This window comes from Simochromis diagramma, unplaced genomic scaffold (genome assembly GCF_900408965.1).
Source record: "Simochromis diagramma unplaced genomic scaffold, fSimDia1.1 OVJJ01000596.1, whole genome shotgun sequence".
NCBI lineage: Eukaryota > Metazoa > Chordata > Actinopteri > Cichliformes > Cichlidae > Simochromis > Simochromis diagramma.
This window is the reverse complement of record NW_024387245.1, coordinates 6,147,365-6,168,663: the sequence shown is the minus strand read 5'-3', so window position 1 is coordinate 6,168,663 and position 21,299 is coordinate 6,147,365. Positions and strand designations below refer to the sequence as shown.

Genomic DNA, 21,299 nt, shown 5'->3' with positions numbered 1-21,299 from the left:
CATTCCTTTGCTGTATGTGAACCATTCTGAGTCTGAGTCAGATAAAACATGTTTAATTTTTATCTGAGCCACTGAGTGTCAACGTTTTGCACACTCACAGCCCGCTATTTGTTACACGGGCTGTGATTCAAAAAGGTGCAGGAAGCATTCTACAGAGAGTTTGGTTCATATTGACATGATAGCATCACACAGCTGCAGTTGCCCTAAAGATGGTTTTGTGGTAAAATCTAACAAGATCAGCAGATTCTGAAATACCAAGAAATACCTGTCCATTTTACACCCACAACCCAACCGAAGTATGTTCATAGCCACTCACATTCTGATTCTCAGTTTCAAGTTCAGTTGCCACTATGTAATAGACTGCTTAGATATCTGAATCAGCTGAATACGTATACATAATAAAGTGTCTTCTGAGCCCCCCGTCCCTTTTTTCACCTAAAACATCTTATAAAATGTGATATCCTAACATAAGTACTTACACTTAAAAATGCTTTATTTTTGATTGTTTGATTTATATCTTTGTCATTTTCACACCATTATCCAGCATTCGTCCAATGTAACCACATTTATGGCTATTTACTTTTTTGCCATGAATTTACAATTAAATTGTTTTAGACATATAAATTGACCAATACCGCCCCCTCCTGGATGTATTCCTCAATGAAAAGCAGCACACTTGTGACAAAGCCACATTTAATCCCTTTGATTATTGGAGGCTGGCTTCACTCGCTGACTGTGTGAAGTTTCAGACCCACTCCCCTGCGTGGAAAAATAAGAATATTACACCTTAATCTGGGTTCACCTAGGCAGAGGGTTCTTCTTTCACTGCTTTTACATGATGACGGTGAAAACTGATGTGTGAGCCACCAAATGCAGTGATTGTCGATTTTTCATATACTTCTTTGTACCATTTTAGGTAAAAACAGCAATTAAAGAAAAACATTTCGTTTCGTACAAAATATATTTTAGAATAAACAGATTTTTATCCACAGCAAAAATAAATGTTTAAAATACAATGTTTTATGGACGAGAGAGATAAGCATCACTTTCATTCTGTGCTTGGTAATCCTGCACAAGATCACATTCACTGCTTTCCCTGTTCTATGAGTTTGGGATGGCTGCCATCTCTACTGTTTTACTGTGCCTTATAAGTCACCGAGCTCTGTGTGCTGACTCTCACACGTGCTCATTTCTACAGTGGATACAATAAATAAATAAAACAATAAATAACATTACTTGTAGTTATGAACTTTTTTGTCTATTTAAGACAAATATTACAACAATATCCAATAGGAAATTAAATCAAGCAAATAATTACTTTATTAATTATATCCAGTCTTATTAGTTTTAACTTTTGGTATTAATTATTTAGTTCTAAATGATTGCCTAATGCAACAATCTTATGTTTTAGGTTTTACTTTTTTATTACGTTAATTTGTTCCTGATTTTTTTCTTATCTTTTATTAATCTTCACAGCTGTTTTTGATTGTTTTTTATTTTATTTTAATAGCGCTGCAGCGCCCTCACCAGGTGGCTATATGTAACTGGCGGTAACACCCGTCCCCATAGAGACAGGCTCCTACAACAGGGTTGCTCGTGCACCGTTAGAATCGCCAGTCCTCCGTCAGAGACGATGACAGCCTCAGTATGAAAGAGCCAGCTATTTGACATTAATGATTCCATCGAAAGCAGACTTCTGGGGTGGTTGCCAATCGGAATTTTTATTATTACTGTTATTATTATTATTATTGGATTAACGACCATCAGCCGCCAGGCGAAGCTTTATCCTGAGAGGCCGGAGATTTGTGTCGCTGGGCAGGGAGGAGTCTGTTATTTCAGCGTTAGCTGAAGCCAGGCCAGCATGTCGGCGTTTTAACAATACATCCATCTCAAATACAAAGCTTCGGAGAGGATCCTAATGTGCTCTTAGAGGTGAGTCTTTGCTACATGTTATATTATTGCTGTTAAATGTTGCAACGCTAGCTAACCTGCCACTGATACAGTGGACATAGCGGTGCTAGGTTAATATTGGGTTGTTCTGTTCAACTGGACTCACAAGAACCAGCTGTCATTTACTAAAAAAATATTATTTTTGGTTTCATTTTTGAAGCTAATTCTAAAAGAACACAGAGCTATCATTTATGCCCCGAAGTGCCCTATAGTTACTTCAGTCTAAGACATTATTACCTGATAATCAGATAAATAGCATACATATAGAAGGTGTTTTGGGCTCATATAAATGGTCGTGCTGACTGACAGCAGAGGCGACTACAGCACCTGCAGTTCAGACGAGGTGAGTCTTTGTGAATTTCATGTTAACGGAGCCGGTGCTGTCAGTGAGCAGGGCCCCGGTTGTTGTCCTGAAATCGATGATGTAATGGTGTTGGCTTCATGAGAAGAAGTAATACCCGTGTGTCTCTATGTTCAGGATGGATGTGGAGGTGAGTGCTGGCAGGGACAGCACTTGGAGGAGAGCAGCGGCAGCAACAGCAGATGATGATGATGGTGGTGGTGGTGGTGGTGGAGGAGGAGGAGGGGTCATGGAGGCTCAGGTTGTACCGCTGGAGCTGTACGACTGTGCAAGAGCCAAAATAGACGCAAATCTCCGCTGGTTGTTTGCCAAAGCCTATGGCACAGGTAAGACTTTCTCTTGTGCTGCTGAGATCTTCTTGGATGTCAAGAATGCAAGAGGTTTCATATCTTTTTATATGGATGAATATTTTATTGTGCATTTTGTCCTAGTAGTAGAAAGAGAGAAAGGTATATACCCAACAAAAGGTCCATGTCTAGAATCACATCTGAGTTGTGTGTAGTTATACAGATGCTACTATGACATAAATGACAATTTTAATAAAATGAAATTTGTGACCTTTTCAGTTTAAACATTATTGATTTCTAACTGTGTTATTAAACAGTCAGAATAACAGAAAACATCAGGATATGTTGACGTTAGGTTTCAAGTTTCCAGTTACTAGTCCTTTGTTTATGCAGATTGAGACTTCAGTCTACTTATAAATCCACTATCCTATTTTGTAAGTGTTGATTTTCGACCACAACAATTGCAAATGTATTTTATGAGAATTAACTTTTCATACCACGACAACATAGCAGCACTCCAGAGCGTCATTTCTGCGAGTGAATCCTTGGACTGACATCTCGTGATGAGTCTTTCATGCACAGGTCACTGGCTTTGTCAGCTCTGATGAGGTCTGTTAAAATATTAAAAATGATTGCTCTACATAGGCAGGCTGTAAGTACTGCAAATGTCTGGAAATCACTCTTTGAATGTGGGTTTTTATGCCACGCACTAGCAGATCTATCAGGAATGTGATCAGGAGGTCAGCTGTGCTCTGCAAGTCTCAGTTTTCGTTTTATCAGTAACAATAATGTATTTGGAAGTTGATCCGGAGGCAGTCATTTAGGAACGGAAAACTCATTGTTCTTATATCCACTTTATGAGTCAAGCAGTTGGAGTGCCTGCAATTAAAGTGTATCCATTCTTGTGGATGACTCAGGGAATTGACGCTGACATGGGAACTAAAACTGAAAATGCGGGGCTTATAATACCATAGAAATGAAGCCGAATGCTAGATTCTGCTCCAATCTACACACTGGGAATTACTGTATCTTTCAGATGACAATATAACTGTCATCTTCCATCAGTCATGTCAGCATGAGCAATCTCACATGAACAGATGGAGCGTTTTAGTGTTTTACCATGAATGCGCAAAATATTGTATGCTTTCGTTTTGTAGACTAGAGCTTGGTGTTTGTTCGGGCAGAGATAAGATGTCCATAATAAACACCAAACCATCACCATTATCTCAGAAAGCTTCCTGCTTCCCTTAATCTCATTGGCTCTTCCTGATGTGTGCCAGGGACTCTGGTGTCCTGTTTTATGCAGGCATTGATATAAAAGTCTATGAGGATTATAGCAATACTATATGACATGGGACTCCTCAGTTTATTAAGCTATCACAACTATTTAGGTAGTAAGGAAAAGGATGAGCTAGACTGTCGCCGCCATTTATTCGCAGCTGTCACATCATGTGGCGCTTATCATGACAGTCAGTTTTTGTTCCTGCTTAGCTTAATGTGGTGTGCAGCTAGCAATTATCACTTCGACAAAGAAGCAACTGAGACCGTAATTAAGCAGGAAGTGGTAAATGTTTGGCACTTTTCCTTCAATAGGTATACCTGATTGTTGTTGGACCCCGTTTTGCCTTCTGTCTTATTTCTTTATAGCATAGATTCAACAAACATTTCTCAGATTTTGGTTAATATTGACATCATGCAATTGCTTTGCCAGCAGCATGTCCATGATGTGAATCTCCTGTTCCACCACATCCCAAAGGCGCTCTATTAGATTGAGATCTAGGGACTGCGGAGGCCATTTGAGTAAAGTGAGCTTATTGTTATGTTTAAGAACAAGTGTCTTCTGGAAGCAACCATCAGAAGATGGGTATGCTGTGGTCATAAACAGCTGGGCGCTAAGCAATACTCGGGTATCGTGCAGCTTTTAAAAAAATGTTCATCTGGAGATAAGAGATAAGTGTGAAAGACAGAACCACACTATCAGAACTCCTATTAGAGTGCAAACTGACGAACACACCGACACAGCAGTGCCGGGAGGACCGTGTTGTCTGTTTTGAAAGTCAGCACAGCAGTCACATGATTAAGTGTTTAATGGGATTGGACCTGAAGGCCTGTGTCTCTGAACAACACAGCCCGTTTGTTTAGACTCATGACATGTTTATTAATGGCCTGTGGAGAAACACTGAACGTTCCTGCACTGGAAACAGTTTCAAAGAAGAAACAGATAAACAGATAGTAAAAGTGTGTCGTTTTCAAACTACATAATTACTTTTTATGTACAGTTTTAATAGCTTTTAACAGTTGGAGTCAACAGTCTTATGTTGTATAATTTGGACAATAGTGGGCTCTAAAGGTCAGGGATATTGCTATTATATTTTCTCCCACATAATGCTTAAGTGCTCTGTCATCCACTGTACAGATCAGTACAGTCCATAGATTTTTTGTTCTGTGCTTTACTTGATAAAAAAAAGAGTTTTGAAATGGAAACTGAATGCCGTTTGAATGAACGGATACTGGAATAGTCGGATATTTAGGTAGATGTGGAAGTGCTGAGATTCTCCTGGGGCGCAGTTAGTGCTATCACCTTTCAGCTTGAGGGTTTCAGGTTCGAACCTGCTGAGGTCTTGCTCTCAGCTTGTTTGCCCTCAGTAAGCCTACATGGGTTTTCTATACGTGCTCTGTTTTCCAGAAGCAAAGTTTTGTTTTTGTTTGTGTTTTTGTTTGGTTACTTGGCATATCTGTATTGGCTTTATACTTGGATGGTAGCAAGAATGGTTGCCTGTGCTGTTCACTCTGGGATGGACTGGCCACCTGTTCAGGGTGTATCCTACCCTTTGCCCAGTGTCAGTTGGGATAGACTCCAGCTCCCCTGTGATTTCAGTTGGATAAGCAGTTAGAAAATGATACATGGATGGATGGCTGTATTAGTGATCTCTCATGCACAATAATAGATGCGTAAAATTAGAATAAAGGACCTGGAAAATTGGTGCCCACCTTTTCAGTTCTGTCTGCTTTGCCATGCTTTCAGGTGGGATTGGCTTATTGACTTACAGGCTATGTTTGCCCAACACGCTGTCTTCAGGACAACTGTTCATTGAGCCGTCTTATTGGAGAGAAATGTTGCATACCCCTGCAGAGCCCGGAGTCTGATAGCTCTGCCTTAACTGTCAGCAGGATTTCTGCTGGTCAGTCTGACCTTTGTGCTTGAAAGAATAAGAACAAAGACTCATACATGCACACTGGGCTGGGTTTAAGTCCTGGATCAGATAGACGATAAATATCTAAGCAGTATTAACTACTAGAATTATGGAGGAGAACCTCTCCTTTCAAATTTATTGCTGCACACACACATACACATGCACACATCTCCTGATGTCAAGGTCCATGAATCAATTCACTGAGCAGGAGCCGGGACAGCATCCCAGCCCCCGCCTCCGGCCTCTCCATCACCACAGCAACCATGGAGGAAGAGGAACCATTCTGGGACAGCTAAGAGTGAAGAAGTGGGGGTATTTGTAAGAGGAAAACAAAACAGAGGAGCTCAGACATGCAGGGGTGTGTTTTCTCACATGATCTAGAATTCTCATTCACATATGGCAGCGCTACATCAGCGAAGCGTGCAATAGATCCTGTATGTGGACCATGACAAGCAAGCAGTCTGTCGTAAAAGACACAGCTGAGGTCTTCGCAGTCAGATGTAGTACCGAGCCTGCTGTGTGTGCGTTTTCCACTGATGGATGTTTGTCTGTTACATCACAGTCAGCATCATCCCTAATGTGAAGCAAAATGAGAACACATGCTTTTGTTAACTGATGCAAGTATAGCTGCTTATCTTCTCTTCTCACACTTTTATTCATCACTGTCATCGCTCAGTTCTGGAGATGTTTGACTTAGAAACAAACAGTCCCTCAAGAAGCCTGGCAGGGTGTAACTGCTAGTCCAAACCAATCATTTGATAGAGAATACCATAGATAATGGCAGTTAAAAGCAGTGCATTTTAGGCATATCTGTGTATGCGGACATTACAATATTTTAACAAGACAAAGATGTGCAAGGAAGCTTTATCTGGCTGCGATACACTTGTTCATTTTCTGCTGAGTTAGATGCAAAGATCAATATTATTCTCTTGTATGCACATCATCTCTGAAGCTGGAGCCAGAAGCAGTTAGCTTACCCTTGCAAAAAGACTGTGCACAGAGGCAAACAAACAAACCTAGCTCTTCAAAGTTAAAAAAAGAGCTAGAGTCTCCTAGAGACCTCATCATTTGCTTGCCAACATTCCTTCATTTCTGTGGTTATTCAAACAAGATGTAATGTAGTAATAGCTGAGCTAAGAGGTGCTGTAGACACAGATTTACTGCTTCCCCCTCCATCCACTTTTACGTTAACCTACACTAAGCACCTTCTGGTTTTTATCGTAAAATAGATACCACTGTGCCTGCTATCCATTTACTGATTTATCACAGAAATAAATTATACAGTTATACACTTTGTTTAGAGCAGTACACACCCACTCATACCCCTCTATGATGGACAGAACTACTAAAATACTAAATCCACTACAAGTTCAGGTCAGTTTTACATTAGCTTGCATGCTTATAATATTCATTATCAGATGGCTTTGAGGGGTTTTTTTTTTTTTGGGGGGGGGGGGGGGGGGGGGGGGTGACAAGAAACAACAGAGTTTCAACACACAGAAATTTCGTGAACGCTTCGGGCCTTAACTCCTGGATTAACATGTCCAAGACATAAAAATAGCTTTGGCATGTCCATGTGCATGAGCAGGAGCTGGAGAATGCTAGGCTGGCTTGGACGACACCATTAGCTTAACTATCACCACTAAGTCCCGTTGGCTAAGTGGCTTACAGCTTCAGGCCCAAGTGCTGTTTAACCACTGACTTTGAGTGCTCTCCTCATGTACTGGTTTCTTCTTAGACGGTCTAATACCCTTTAAAGCCTGTGTACTAGGAGCTTCTCTGTTACATAACACAGCAAGGCATTGGTTGGACACGTGTTGTATAAAAATAGTTTGTGTGTGTGGTTGTAAAGCGTGATTTGTACCTTTATACAACTTTGATAGGTAAAAAAAACTTGCTGCTCACATTGTGGCTCTCATTTTGAAAGCATTTTGTTTGCCATCAATCCTTTCCCCAGATCATGTTCCTGCAGACCTGCGGGACCCCTTCTACACAGACCAGTATGAGCAGGAACACATCAAACCCCCCATCATCCGCATGCTGCAGTCTGGAGAGCTCTACTGTCGTGTGTGCGGGCTCATCCTTCACGCCGAGCAGGCCGGCTCACTCCAAAACCACCAGTCTGTCATCCAGGCTCTGTCGAGAAAAGGCATCTATGTCCTGGAGACCGACAACACGCCAGTTTCAGATCTGGATCTCAGTGCTTCTCCCATCAAAATGGTAAAATGTGTCTTTCTAGATTGTCAGAAAAAGCAGACTCAGTTTTCTGAAAGATGAGTCACATTTCGGCAACGTCCCAATGCCAGATTCTGTGATTCATGTGTAGCAGTTGTAACAGTGACAAAATAACAAATATTTAATTTGCTTTTATTTCACTGATTTACACACCTCCCCAAAAATCTCTTTGTTTTTTTTCCCATTGTGGTTAGTATTCCTCTGTAATAGTATAACCCAGTAACCTGGCAACCCACACTTACCATCTGTTAACAAGCTAATCTGACTTTCCAGAGCCAAATGTGAGCTAGTAGTGTTGGAATAAATAATGCACCAATGTAACAGAAATATTCATCAGGCAAAATGGATCAAAAAGTTTTTCATGAATTTTCAATTTTCTCTTGATGATTTCCATAATCCTGAAAATGTGCTCTAAATGCAAAAACAACACATAAAAGGGAATGATTATTATATAAAAACAATATTGTACCATTACCATTATACCATTACTACTATACTAAAATAAATCTGTGATTCCCAAATATTTAATACATAGAAAGACTTCATGAATGTTGGGTTGTCACAGTAGGGGGCAGGAAAAGTAATTTCCGCCTAAGGCTTCTCAAATGCTATGTATCTAATGATAGATTCAAAGATAGCTCTTTATCTGTTCTCCCAGAGCGCACACATCCACCTCATTGATTCCCTGATGATGGCCTATACGGTGGAGATGATCAGCATAGAGAAGGTGGTGTCCAGTGTCAAGCGCTTTTCAACCTTCAGTGCCTCAAAGGAGCTTCCTTATGACCTGGAAGATGCGATGCTGTTTTGGATCAACAAGGCAACAATTAAACAGTGTTATTGTTATGACAGTTGGATTTGTGTGTTCATCTGTCTGTGCTAACCTGCTGTATTCTTTGGTGTTTTAGGTGAACATTAAGTTGAGGGAGATCACAGAAAAAGAGTGTAAAATGAAGCAACATCTTCTTGAGTCACCGAGTCACCAGAAGGTAATGATAATATAATAACAACAATAATAACTTTATGTATATAGCACCCTTTAAAAACAAGTTTCAGAAAAATACACTCACTGGCTACTTTGTTTGGTGTACATGTTCTGTTGCTTGGGGAAAAGCCAGACTGCTTGCATTTGATATGAATGCAGCAGTAACTCCAATAACCACTCCTTACAACCAAAGTATGCAGATGAGTGTCTCTGAATGCAGAGAGTAGGGTGCAAACACCCTTGCAGATGAGCTACAGCAGCATAAGACCACACCGGGTGCCAGTCCTGTCAGCTAAGACCAGGAAATGGAAGTTATAATTCAAACAGGCACATCAGAATTGAACAATAGTAGATTGCCTGGTCTGATGAGCCTTATTTTTCTGCTGTGACATTCAGAAGTAGTTTAAACGCCACCTCAGCATTATTGCTGATCTATTACATCATGGATGTGCAGCAGGCAGCAAGTGCATGATATTATCATGTAAATATGGGCTAAAATCTCTGATGGATGTTTCCCTGTTCTACGCAGAGTGAAGGGAGTGCTGAAGGCAAAAGGGAGTCTGAGTATGAGCAACGTGCACATAACAAAGTGTTCGGAGAGTGTAGCTTCCCCTGTCTTGAAAAGAGTCTGTCTTAAGTGATGTTTTTTGTCTTTGTCTAATGTCCTACATGTGTGCATCTTGTCCTTAAAAGACATATTAATTGTCAAGTAATCAGTTCTGTCTTTTACTGACATTGTCTTACAAACCTGTGATCAGATATTCAAACATTTTTATTTGTGTGTGTTTGCACCTCATGCTTAAAGAATATATCATGCTTTATATTTTTAAACTACTGTCCCTATTATTTGAGGGCTTTAGGATGATTAAGCTGTGGGATTCTTTGTGGGGAACCAGTTTTTAATGTATTATATTTTTAACATAGGGATTTTTTTTTTCAAATTGTGTCTGTCATCATTAAGTTTGTGCTGAGTAAGCTTTTGGTAGTTAGTGTTTTTAACATATCAACAGATGTGCAGACAGTTGCCGCTGGATTGACGCTTGCATTAACTAGCTGCATCATTAGTAGCACAATGTGTCTTTTGAGCTATGTCTCATTTCAGTTGTTCCCCCCTGATTCCTGAATAAATAGATATTGCTGATGCTTTCATTCGAACCCTTTCCGGTTATCTTTAAGACCAGATCTGCCTCCTTCCAATCAGAAGATTCGATTCCTTCTGGCTGTGTCTGACCCTTTACTTGTCTGTTGCTCTTCCTCTTTGTGTCTCCCTCCCAAATTAACTCCCTCGTGTGCCTCTTGGATACTAGTCTCCCTCCAAATGGTACTGGAAGCTTGTACCTGTAAGTGCCACTGCTTGCAATCACCTGTGTGAATGTCAATGTGTCAACTGGAGGTGTGTGAGGTTGTGTATGTGTGTGCATCAGATGTGGCAGCGTAATGGAAAGCTGGGAAAAAACTAGACTAACAGGATGAAGGAAAAAGGGAATATATTTATGGGTGTTATATAAATGCAGTAAATTGTATAAGGAAGATGACACAGTGCCCCTTACTGGCAAAGGAAGGAACATCACCATGCTCGTTTGCTTTTAATTTCAAATCCTTTTTTACATCCTTTAATATTCAGCTGAGCTCATTCAGTCCTCAACTTCCTCCTCCCAAACCATCCATTTATCCACCCAGTGTTAGAATGGCTCATGGCTTCTTTTATTTCACCATTAACTTCCTCCCAATATCATTTCTTTCTCCCCTCACTAGCCTGATATATTGCATGCTCTGGCTCATTGCTTACTGGAACCTGTGGAGTTCTCTCGTGTGGTAAAGTATTCATCATTAACCCCTTTCGTTACTTCATTGTACGGTTTATGACTTTTTCCCTTGCATATCCACGCAATACTTATCTGTGTTATGCTTAGCTTGAATATTTTATATGAGAATCATTAGCACCCTTCCCGATTCGTATCAGCGAAGACACACATTATGCACCACATGACATGTCACAACCAAGAAGCCCTAGACCCCAGTTAGTGCTGAAGAGAATCAGAGATTAGTTTACAGTATGTGAGATGTTATGTTTATCTGACAAGTGAGAGTGTGATTCAGTGATTCATTAGACAAATGTGTGCACACTGTGTAATCCTAGGCCTTCTCTTGGTGTGTAGGTGCGTTACCGCAGAGATCACCTATCAGGTCGAACGCTCCAGCACTTCCCCTTGTTGGACGACCTGTTGAAAGACATGTGTGATGGCACTGCTCTGCTGGCTGTGATCCACTTTTATTGCCCAGAACTCGTTAGACTGGAAGGTACTGTAACACAGCTCTATTCAAGCCAGAAGTGTAGCACATACTGTAGCTGTCAATTTATCCTAATGTTATATAAGTCAGGATAGTTTTACCAAGAGGTGAATTAAAAGAGCAATACGACTGTGAAGCAAAAGGAGCAGTATCTATGAATTTAAAAGGTTTAAGAGTACAGAGTAAGCCTGATAGCGTTGTCCTGTTGTGTGCAGATATCTGTCTGAAGGAGGTTCCCTCTATCGGTGAAAGTGTTTACAATATCCAACTACTGAAGGAGTTTTCAAACGAGTATTTGAACAAATGCTTCTATCTGAAGCCTGAAGACCTGCTGTACTCCCCACCGGTACTAAAGGTGAGCTTGGAAACATAAAACGCTTTTATAGTTACAATAAAATCACTGTACATTTATATCTGAGTAAAAGTAGCCAACGTTAAATTTAACTGCTTAACTATTATACCTCAACAAAAGACGTGTTTTATGGATTTCTCCTTGCGGTCCTGCTCCTTTTCCCCTTAGTCTCAACACCTGATAGTGAATTGCTTTAAGCGATGGATTAAATCTAAAGAATACATATAAAGCCCAGTGTGCCTTGATCCTGTGTTATGCTGCTTTTTTGTCATGTCTTGCTTTTCTTCCTGATATCGTCAGTTTTTGATGTCTTACAGAATAATGTGATGGTCTTCATTGCCGAGCTGTTTTGGTGGTTTGAGATTGTGAAGCCAGACTTTGTTCAACCCCGGGATCTTCAGGATATCAGAGATGGTATGGCACACTTTCTGCCTTCATCCATCAGTTTTGATTGAATAACACAAAAAGCACAGTCGCTACATGTACACAGATTGATTTGATTTGTATTTACTGAAATGTTAGTAGCTGTTGTGAAAACGTGCCATTCTTCTATTTCCACAGTGAGACTGCTGTTGCAGCCTAAAACTTCTCGATCCTATGTACCCATCTCCAACATCACTAAACGAAGTTTCCTGACATCATCGCACTCTGCTGACACCCTGGCCACGCCCTCAAGTCCTGACCTCAGGTATCATGTAGTCATTTTTCTCAGTTTCAGACACACTGACCGGTTTATTACTGTTCTGTTTTCTATCTCTATTTGTCCACTTGCACATTTGTGTGCTTATAATATGAAACCTAATGTAAAACACAGGTCTTCACAGGGAAGTGTTGTATACGTTCTCAGAATGTATGCATTAGTTTGACACAAATATAAACTGAGCAGGCTTATACTGTGTCACCACTTGGCAGCCATTTTGGTAATGCTAATGGGCACTTATTTGGGCGGTAATTTTAAAGCATTATCTAAACGAGCTCAGCATAAACATTAAAAAAAACATCTATTGAGTCACTAGTCCAGAAAAAAAGAGTTTGGCTGTCTTTTCCCTAAGATTAAAAACAAAACAAAACAAAATTAACTGATGTTTTAAAGTTACACACATATAATAATGGATTGGATTTATATAGCGCTTTTCAAGGCACCCAAAGCGCTTTACAATACCACTATTCATTCACTCTCGCATTCACACACTGGTGGAGGCAAGCTACGGTTGTAGCCACAGCTGCCCTGGGGCAGACTGACAGAAGCGAGGCTGCCATATCGCGCCATCGGCCCCTCTGGCCAACACCAGTAGGCGGTAGGTGAAGTGTCTTGCCCAAGGACACAACGACCAGGACAGAGAGTACGGGGATCGAACCGGCGACCGGTTACAGATGCGCTTCCCAACCCCCTGAGCCACGGTCGCCCCCTGCTATATAAAATTATACAACATTAGGGCTAAACTACTGACACGATTGAGGTCTTGGGTTTATTGCACCAGATCATTTAAGCAAAGCGATTGGCTTTTATATTTCCCAGTTTAGCTTTTGATTGGGTCTTTGGACGCAGGACCCAGACAAGCATCATCTTGGCTGTTCTCCTAAATGAAGATCTGTGGGATGATTGGGAGTGTGGTGTCTCTCTTTTGTGTCTCTGCGGTAGTGTTTTAAATGCCTCTGCACTAAATATTTAAGCAATGGTGTCTTACTTAGTAAATTAAGAGGTTATTAATTTATACAATGATATAGATATACAATAATAATTTACACAGCTAATATCTATCTCTCTCTGTCACTCTCATGCAGCACTAAATCAAGCTCCACAAGCCCATCTCTGCTGCCTCTGAGACAGAGACAACAGAAAGTGGTTGAGGAGACCACTCCAGGTAAAAAAAAAATCATCTGTGTTCTGAGCTGAGATTTCTGCCTGAAGTCAAGAAGTAAATATATTTTTTCCTAACATGGATCATGTATTCTTTGTGCAGATATAAGGCATAGGCCTAACTCTCTGATAGGTCCAGATGTGCAACATCAGGGCTCCAAAATGGCCTGGCCAGAGAGAAGGACGAGGTGAGTGGTATACAGTAATTGGTTTATTCAGTTTCATGTTGCAGAATCTATCAGTATGACAAATTCTTTTGTTCAGCTTACCTAACTCATTTTCCTCCTTCTGTACTATTATCTCATCCAGGCCTTTATCCCAGGCTGCATCCTATGCCCTGCATTTTTCCCCAGAGGATGATGCAGACAGTATCAGTCTTGCTCGCTCCATTAGCAAAGACAGCTTAGCCTCCAACATAATGAGCATTACTCCTAAACACATGCTGGGTGCGGGTCTGTCTCAGCATAGACTTAGTGGTCAAAGCCTGCTTAGTCACATGCGCATAGAGGATGAAGAAGAAGAAATAGAAGAGGAGGAACTGGTTGCCATTATCCATCCTTCTGTATTTTCTAGACATCGAATCGGGAGCAACATGGAGCAGGACGAGCTGGAAATGCAGAGTGCAGCTCCTGCCTCAAAAGTATGTAATGCTTCTCGTCCTTCCTGTTTCGATGCGGGCCCTTTTACTCTGGACTGCCGAGGCGACAGCTATTATCTGGAGCCTTTGTTGCCTGCCATCCCTAAAATGGCCAAAGAGAAAAGCATCAGCCTGAACAAGCAGGAGGAGAGCGGTGAGAGTCGCTGCAGAGGCACGGGAAATGCAAGAAATGCAACCGCCAGTGTCCCGCGGACCTCACAGAGGAAATCCCCCAGCACCTGTACACCCACGCAAGTGGTGGAATCAGTTCCTAGCTCTCTCAGGCAACTGATCGAGGATTCAGCAGTCGACGCTCAGCCTGGAAAGAAGCAATCTGAAGGCTTTTTCCTTCACTTGTCAGATGAGCCAGACCAACACAGTTCTTTCTCCATAGATTGCATGCCAGAGGCAGGGCCCGATTCTGACTCTGACATCGCAGACCTGGAGGAGGATGAAGAGGAAGAAGATCAGATGGAGCTGATGAAAGAGGAGGTGAAGGGAGGGAGGGGAAAGTGCCCAGAAGAAGACGACATGGCTGAATTTGGAGAATTTGGAGAGGGCGAGTCAGCCAAACTCAGAGAAGACATGAAGGTAAGCGAGCGGGAGGATAAGGAAGATTGCAGTGGGCGCTCCAGCCCTTGCCCTAGTACCATATCATGGGCGAGCAGCTGCAGTGCTTCGGGCAGCGCCAGTGTCAAGATGACCAGCTTTGCAGAGAGAAAGCTCCTCAAGCTTGGTCTCCGTGACGGATACTCAAGTACCAGCAGCTCCCAAAAGACAACACCTGATGGCTCTGATGTCACCCCCTGCCCTCCCTGGCAACTGAGGAATGACTCCGCCTCAGGTTTGCTGGGGAAAGAACCGAGTACTGTGATGGGGAAGAATACGGCACTTAGTTCTCCAGTTGTGCCTTCAGAGCTACTGCAACTTCACATGCAACTGGAAGAGCAGAGACGCGCAATCGAATATCAGAAGAAAAAGATGGAGACGGTGTCAGCCAGGCAGAGATTAAAGCTTGGGAAAGCTGCTTTCTTGAACATTGTTAAGAAGGGTGGAGGGCGCAGCGACACTCTTCCTTTACCCCTCAAACACTCCAAGGAATCCTTGGCGCTAACATCTGCTGACAGGAGTAAAGCAAAGAGCCAGACCAGCAGAGATGATTCTTGTCTTGATGCTCTAAAGGTTCGAACAAAGGGAGGTCAAAGAGAGGAAGGACCGATGAACACAGACAACAGATTAAACGCTCTCTCCCAGGATAACGGAGCTGAACCTGATATAAATGAGTGCTCCCGTTCCATAGAGCTGCTCAATGAAGCTATTAGTACTATTCAGCAGCAGATGATGCAGCTCTCATTACAGCAAAACCTGCTCATGAAGCAGAGCGTGGCCTCCCCTCCAGACTTGGTGCCGTCAGGCCCAAGCACACCCCCTGACACAAACCCAACACAACAAACACCTTCTACCTCAGACTCCAGATCTTATGCAGTTCACTTTGTAGATATCAGTGGCGGCAGTGCTGCACCAACTCGTCGTCCTCCCAAGCTTAGCTCCAGCCAGCGCAGCAAAGCCTCAGAGCTGAAACAGAGTAAAGAAAACAGCAAGAGTGTCAAAAAATCAAACGTCCAACTTCCAGAATGTGCTGAAGGGGAGGAGGTGGAGAGTACTGCTGAGAGCTCTAGGACTGAGAGAAGCCTTCAGAGAAACACCACCTTCAGGGTCCAAGACAGCGCAGGAGAGGGAACAGGGCGCCTCTCAGACAAACTCAAATCACCAGACCCACCAGTTATCTCCAGTACGACTCAATTTCCGTCACAGGATGGAGAGCAGGAGAAGGACGCAGCTGTCAGGTCAAGGATGGAGGTTGCCAGTGGGGAGGAGAGCACAAGAGTCAAGGGTCAGCTGATTGAAGTCGATTTGTCAGAGCTCAAAGATCCACTGGAGGATGGCACTGTAGACGCCCCAGACTGCGTGGCAGAAGGCGAGCAGAAGAACGTGTTGGGCTTCTTCTTCAAGGTGAGATGAAGATGTTTACACATTTTGTTGTACTGTGTTTTAATTGCACTGTGGTATATTGGAGGTTTTTCTTTAATCTTCCAGGATGATGAAAAGGCAGAGGACGAAATGGCGAAACGTCGCGCTGCCTTCCTCCTCAAACAGCAGCGCAAAGCCGAAGAGGCGAGACTACGCAAACTTCAGCAAGAGGCTGAGAGCGAGCTCAAGCGTGATGAGGCCCGGTGAGTTTGGACATGAAATCACATGTTAAAAAATGATAAGGAGTGGTCTAAGGCGTGGGTGGGCATCTGACCGCTGTATTAACTTTCCTTCTGTTTGCTCAAGGCGAAAGGCTGAAGAGGATCGCATTCGTAAGGAGGAAGAGAAGGCGCGGCGAGAGCTGATTAAGCAGGAATACTTACGGCGGAAGCAACAAGCCATGATGGAGGAGCAGGGTCTGGTCAAACCTCGCCCACGGACCAAAGCCCGCAGGAACAGGCCTAAATCGCTGCACCGTGAAGAGTCCAGCGGTCTCTCCAAAGGATCCGCTACACGTAAGAGTGTCTCTAGTACTTAAGCAGTAAAAATGTGATCGTGTTGTCGTCCTCTGAGTATCTGTGTGTGTGCGTGTGTGTCGTGCAGGTAATTCTCTGAAGGTTTCCATGTTGATCAAAGCCCAGGACTCTGCAGCAGGCTGCAGGGGAGGTGAACCTTCTTAAGCTGCTCTGCATGATGTGGACACGACTGATAAAAATAGGAGTGGATTTCAGAATAGGAAGATCAGTCAGTCTTTTTTCAGAGCAGACACTTCCGATTGGCTTTGACACACTTGTTTTATTGTATTATGTGCAGCTTATTGTGTCTCTTTGGTCTTACAATGTGCTTTTTTTTAACTGCATTGTTCTTTTTTTAATTATTGCTGTGAAAGTGCAGTAGTTCAGGCATGAAACTGGGCAAACAGCACTTGGCTAAGGAAAGTAGCTGATGCTAAATCCTTCTGTCTCCATTTTCAGCCGATCTGAGCTGCAGTCATCGAGGATCAACGCTCTCTTTGGCAACCGATGCAGACAGCGTTATCTCTGGAGGGGCAGAGTCAAACAGGTGAGAGTTTGGCTGTATAAAAGCAGAGAAAATTTGTGTCCATGTTGTGTGTCTTTGCACTAATTTGATTTTGGTGCATTTTTTTAGGGCTGGATCTGTGTGCTCTATGGAGTCATCCCCCCTAAGCAGGGCCTCCAGCAGGAACATGGAACGGGACTGGGAGAACGTCTCTATAGCCTCTTCCATTACTTCGAATGAGTATACCGGTGAATAGAAATGCGGAAAAAAAGATTTATTTCCATCATCACAAAACCAACATTTATTTTTAAAGATTGGTGCAAAACAAATTTTCTATTTTGTCACATTCTTAATGAAAGAGACATTTAGATAAATGTGTTTTTATGCTATTTGTCAATGAAACTGTCAAAGGGTTGATGGCTCTTCTGTATAACCAGGCCCAACAAAACAGTTAGCTTAGCCTTAAGCACAGATTGTAATATCCACTGGACCTCAAGCCATGACTTCACAAACTTTGCTACAAGCTTGAACAGCAGTTTGCCACTGCATCTACTCCCTCCTTCAGTTTTGATGCTAAGCTATGCTAGGCTAATCGGCTCCTTATTCTAGCTTTATAATTGCTTTAAAAATATGAGAGAAGCATTGATATTCCCATGTAACTCAGCAAGAAACGAGTTAGGCCTGTTTTCTATTATAACCTAAACCACTCCGTAAACGGTTAGAGACCTGTATGTCATTTACTGATCTTTTTGGTTTGGTTCATATGCTATAGGTCCTAAACTCTTCAAGGAGCCGAGCTCCAAGTCCAACAAGCCAATCATCATCAATGCCATCGCCCACTGCTGCCTGGCCGGAAAGGTTAATGAAGTGCAGAAGAGCGTTGTTCTTGAGGTCAGTGAACACACAGCAGTAATACCTATGAAGTTGTCTGGGAACTTTGTGTATATCATAGTAAATTTTTTTAACGTGTTATTCAAACAGTACTATGCAAAAGTCTTGAGCCACCCGTCCTTCCTTTCTATTTTCCTTTCAAGAAGCCAGACTTTCTAACATAAGACACAACTTAGCTAAGAACCCGTTTTAAATTGCAAGCTCACAATTTTAGATTAGTTTAATGTTAATGTAATGTCAAAGATAACACAATTTGTTGGGCAAAAAATTTCATTTTTCCAACAATAAGGTGATTCCTAAAGAGCTATCAGCTGGAAAGTTCTATCTCAGCATGGTGTGCAGTGGACAAGTGGAGGACAAAAGAAGAAGTAGTAGGCCTTAAAAACTATATACAACAGATGAACTGTATCTGAAAATCATCCCAATGTTTAAATCATTGTTAATATATATGGAGGAGTTTAGGAAAGACATGCAACAATATGTGAAACACAGTGGAACAGGTGGTCATACCAAATATTGACTATATTACCATGTATGTTTGCACATTTCAATAAATCACTGCAGCTATTTTCAGCAGACTACAAAGAAATAAGTGGAAGCTGAAGACTTTTGCATAGTACTTTTAACTTTTTACCACATTCAAAAATTCAGTTTTAAATTCTCAGGAACTAGAAAAGTGCGAGTCCAATCACCTGATCATCCTCTTCCGTGACGGCGGGTGCCAGTTTCGCGCCATTTACTCGTACTCTCCGGACACTGAGGAGATCATCAAGTTTTCAGGCACAGGACCGCGCACCATCAACCGAAAGATGATCGACAAACTCTACAAGTACAGCTCAGACCGCAAGCAGTTCACTGTCATCCCCGCCAAGACTGTGTCGGTCAGCGTGGACGCTCTGACCATCCACAATCACCTGTGGCAGGTCAAGAGACCAGGGAGTGCACGGAGAAAATGAGAAAGGGGGACATTTGTAACCATTTCTGGTCCCATCTGCTACTGTTGGGCAGGCCCCAATAAGCGTGGAGACGACTGTCATGTCATTAGAGGGTTCAGATATTCAAAAGTATTGCATTCTGTTGTATTAGCTTTTTATTCTGTATGTCACACTGCAGGGTTTTAATTTGTGGGGATATCCTACATTTAATTAGGCACTTCTTTTTATGTAGCACCCCCAGTACTGAATCTACTGGTACCAAGTGCAAGTGTAGACACGCAGGGATGAACCTGACAGTGTCTTGTAACATTTACTGTTTCAGCTTGGCAAAGAAGTACCCGACTGCTGTGATTAATCCAGGCTGCGCATACAGAGGACTCTTCTACTACTCGTATGTGTTTTTATGACGAGGGAGCTTCGAACAGACTTTTTTTTATGTCCGTGTGGAATGGATGTTAGTAAGTGGTAGTCTTCTTTTCTATTTAGTGTGTTTGGAGAAGTGCGTCAGTCTTTGTGTTAGGGGGAGGGGAGAGCAGACTGCAGTTCTTCTGCATTTGGCCCTGAATGTGTTTACTCTTTTGATTATGCTTTAAATCTTCTGACAACCAAGCAAATGTTTTTCGGGGGGGGGGGGGTATTTGTGCTGCTGTTACAGTGGAAAACAAAATAATGTTGTTTTTACCTTAAGGGAAATTGTACTGGTATTTATCTCAAACCTGAAGCAATTTAAACACTGCATTAAATCAGATCTCAAGGGCAGCCTACGGAAATAATCGCACACATATATAAACATATATTCCACCTCCGATGTGAGCCTTGTGAGATCACCGATTAGCTCACATCACTCAACCAAAATTGACTGGTCTATGCCACTGAGCTGTTTGCCTCTCACATATAACCGCTGGCTGGATGTTGGCGAGATGTTCGTTTTTAATGCAGCTTCTGGCGCTCCACACTAGTAATTTCCTTGCAGTGACTGATGTCAACAGCTGGTACAGTGTTTGGGAAAACTGCACAATACTTGATATTTGTTTGCTGCGTTTTGTACGTTTTTGAGCAGTATTTTTTGTACGTTGCGTACAAGTTATGTTTACTAAAAAAAAAAAAAAACAGGCACTATTTCGAGGTTTGTTCTGTTACAGGCATACAGAGCTGAGTCTTGTCCGTGTTATATTGAATGTTTATTTATTTTGATTAAATATAATAAATGCAGCTAGGTACATTTTCTTGCTAAAGTTCCCTTAATGTGTCTTTTTTCTGCTCTCCGTTTCCACTCTGTATTTACTAAATGAGGGGGATGCACAAGTCCTTTTTATGGATTGCTAAGAACTACTAAATGCCACACAGTCAGCACCTGCAGCTGGCAGTTAAAGCTAGAAAATGAAGATCTGTGGAGGACATATGGTCAGGAGAGTGAGCAATAGTTATGGCTGCTGATCAGGAAGTACAATTAAGTCCAGTTAGAAAAACACTGCACAACTGTGACTTGTTTGCTATGGTTACCAGTAAGTACATCCCATGATTCAGTCATTTATAGGAGGACCTGAAATCACCTGCAAAACAACCATCACCCTCACATGGCCAGGCTTAACAGTTAGTGTCTGGGTTTTTTTGCTGATATGCTGTTTGGTTCTTGCCAAATCTGGTCCTCTGTATTATGGTCAACATCTCCCCTTTGGCACAAAAGCAAACGCAGCTTATCAACATTTATGGTCATGATTTGGGTTTGTTTTGCAGCAGGTGATTTCAGGTGCTTCTATAAGCATGAAATGTATCTGCAAAAAGTCCTGTGAAAAGTTTATTTTTAACACAACTGTATATGCCAGTCTCTTGTACATTCAAACAGACTTTTTTGAGCAATTATTATTTAAAAATAATCAGCATATTTTCAGACTTAATAATTACCTTAATGAAACTATCAGGACTACTAATAGATGTAGCTAAGTAAAACATTGTACCACACTGCTACTCGGCAGTGGGCTATTTATGATTATTTGGTTTTAATCAAATTTGCATTTTAATTACAATATTACGATGATTTTGTTGCCTTAGAGCCACAGGGAGCCAGTGGAAATATGCAACCAATCCATAGCTCCGGTGGTTCCCTGCGACTTTAACAAAAAAAACCTATCCCAGTACAAATATGGAAATGTTTTAAATGATTATAATTGCTGTAAATGAGCTTTTATATTGTCGTTTATTAAAAAAAAATACACTTAATGATGTACATAGAATAAGCAAATATCAAATTAAAAACAAAAGTCCTGA

General features: G+C 41.8%; 1 protein-coding gene across 6 annotated transcripts; it reads left to right on the top strand.

Annotated features, from left to right (window-relative positions):
* Positions 1–1,556: 1,556 nt before the first annotated feature.
* Positions 1,557–20,125, top strand: camsap1a (calmodulin regulated spectrin-associated protein 1a). 6 transcript variants are annotated; one of them, XM_040000109.1, is made up of 20 exons: positions 1,557–1,932; positions 2,429–2,637; positions 7,750–8,012; positions 8,686–8,847; positions 8,936–9,016; positions 10,768–10,827; positions 11,172–11,313; positions 11,520–11,659; positions 11,974–12,070; positions 12,218–12,344; positions 13,442–13,521; positions 13,621–13,705; positions 13,827–16,167; positions 16,252–16,388; positions 16,492–16,700; positions 16,789–16,851; positions 17,160–17,247; positions 17,335–17,453; positions 17,978–18,096; positions 18,762–20,125. In XM_040000109.1, exons 2-20 carry the CDS (start codon positions 2,430–2,432, stop codon positions 19,050–19,052), a joined length of 4,812 nt encoding a protein of 1,603 aa, XP_039856043.1. In that variant the 5' UTR covers positions 1,557–1,932; position 2,429; the 3' UTR covers positions 19,053–20,125. The 6 variants fall into 6 exon arrangements, with proteins under 6 accessions (XP_039856043.1, XP_039856044.1, XP_039856045.1 ...); XM_040000110.1 differs by lacking the exon at positions 10,768–10,827 and adding an exon at positions 10,320–10,352; XM_040000111.1 differs by lacking the exon at positions 10,768–10,827.
* Positions 20,126–21,299: the final 1,174 nt, after the last annotated feature.

What these genes read in the sequence shown, in the direction of transcription:
- camsap1a (XM_040000109.1), top strand. Translation starts at nt 2,430, where the DNA reads ATGGATGTGGAGGTGAGTGCTGGCAGGGACAGCACTTGGAGGAGAGCA. An exon ending in AGAACTCGTTAGACTGGAAG is followed by an intron (nt 11,314 to 11,519) that starts GTACTGTAACAC and finishes TGTTGTGTGCAG; the next exon opens with ATATCTGTCTGAAGGAGGTT. An exon ending in CTCCAAAGGATCCGCTACAC is followed by an intron (nt 16,701 to 16,788) that starts GTAAGAGTGTCT and finishes TGTGTCGTGCAG; the next exon opens with GTAATTCTCTGAAGGTTTCC.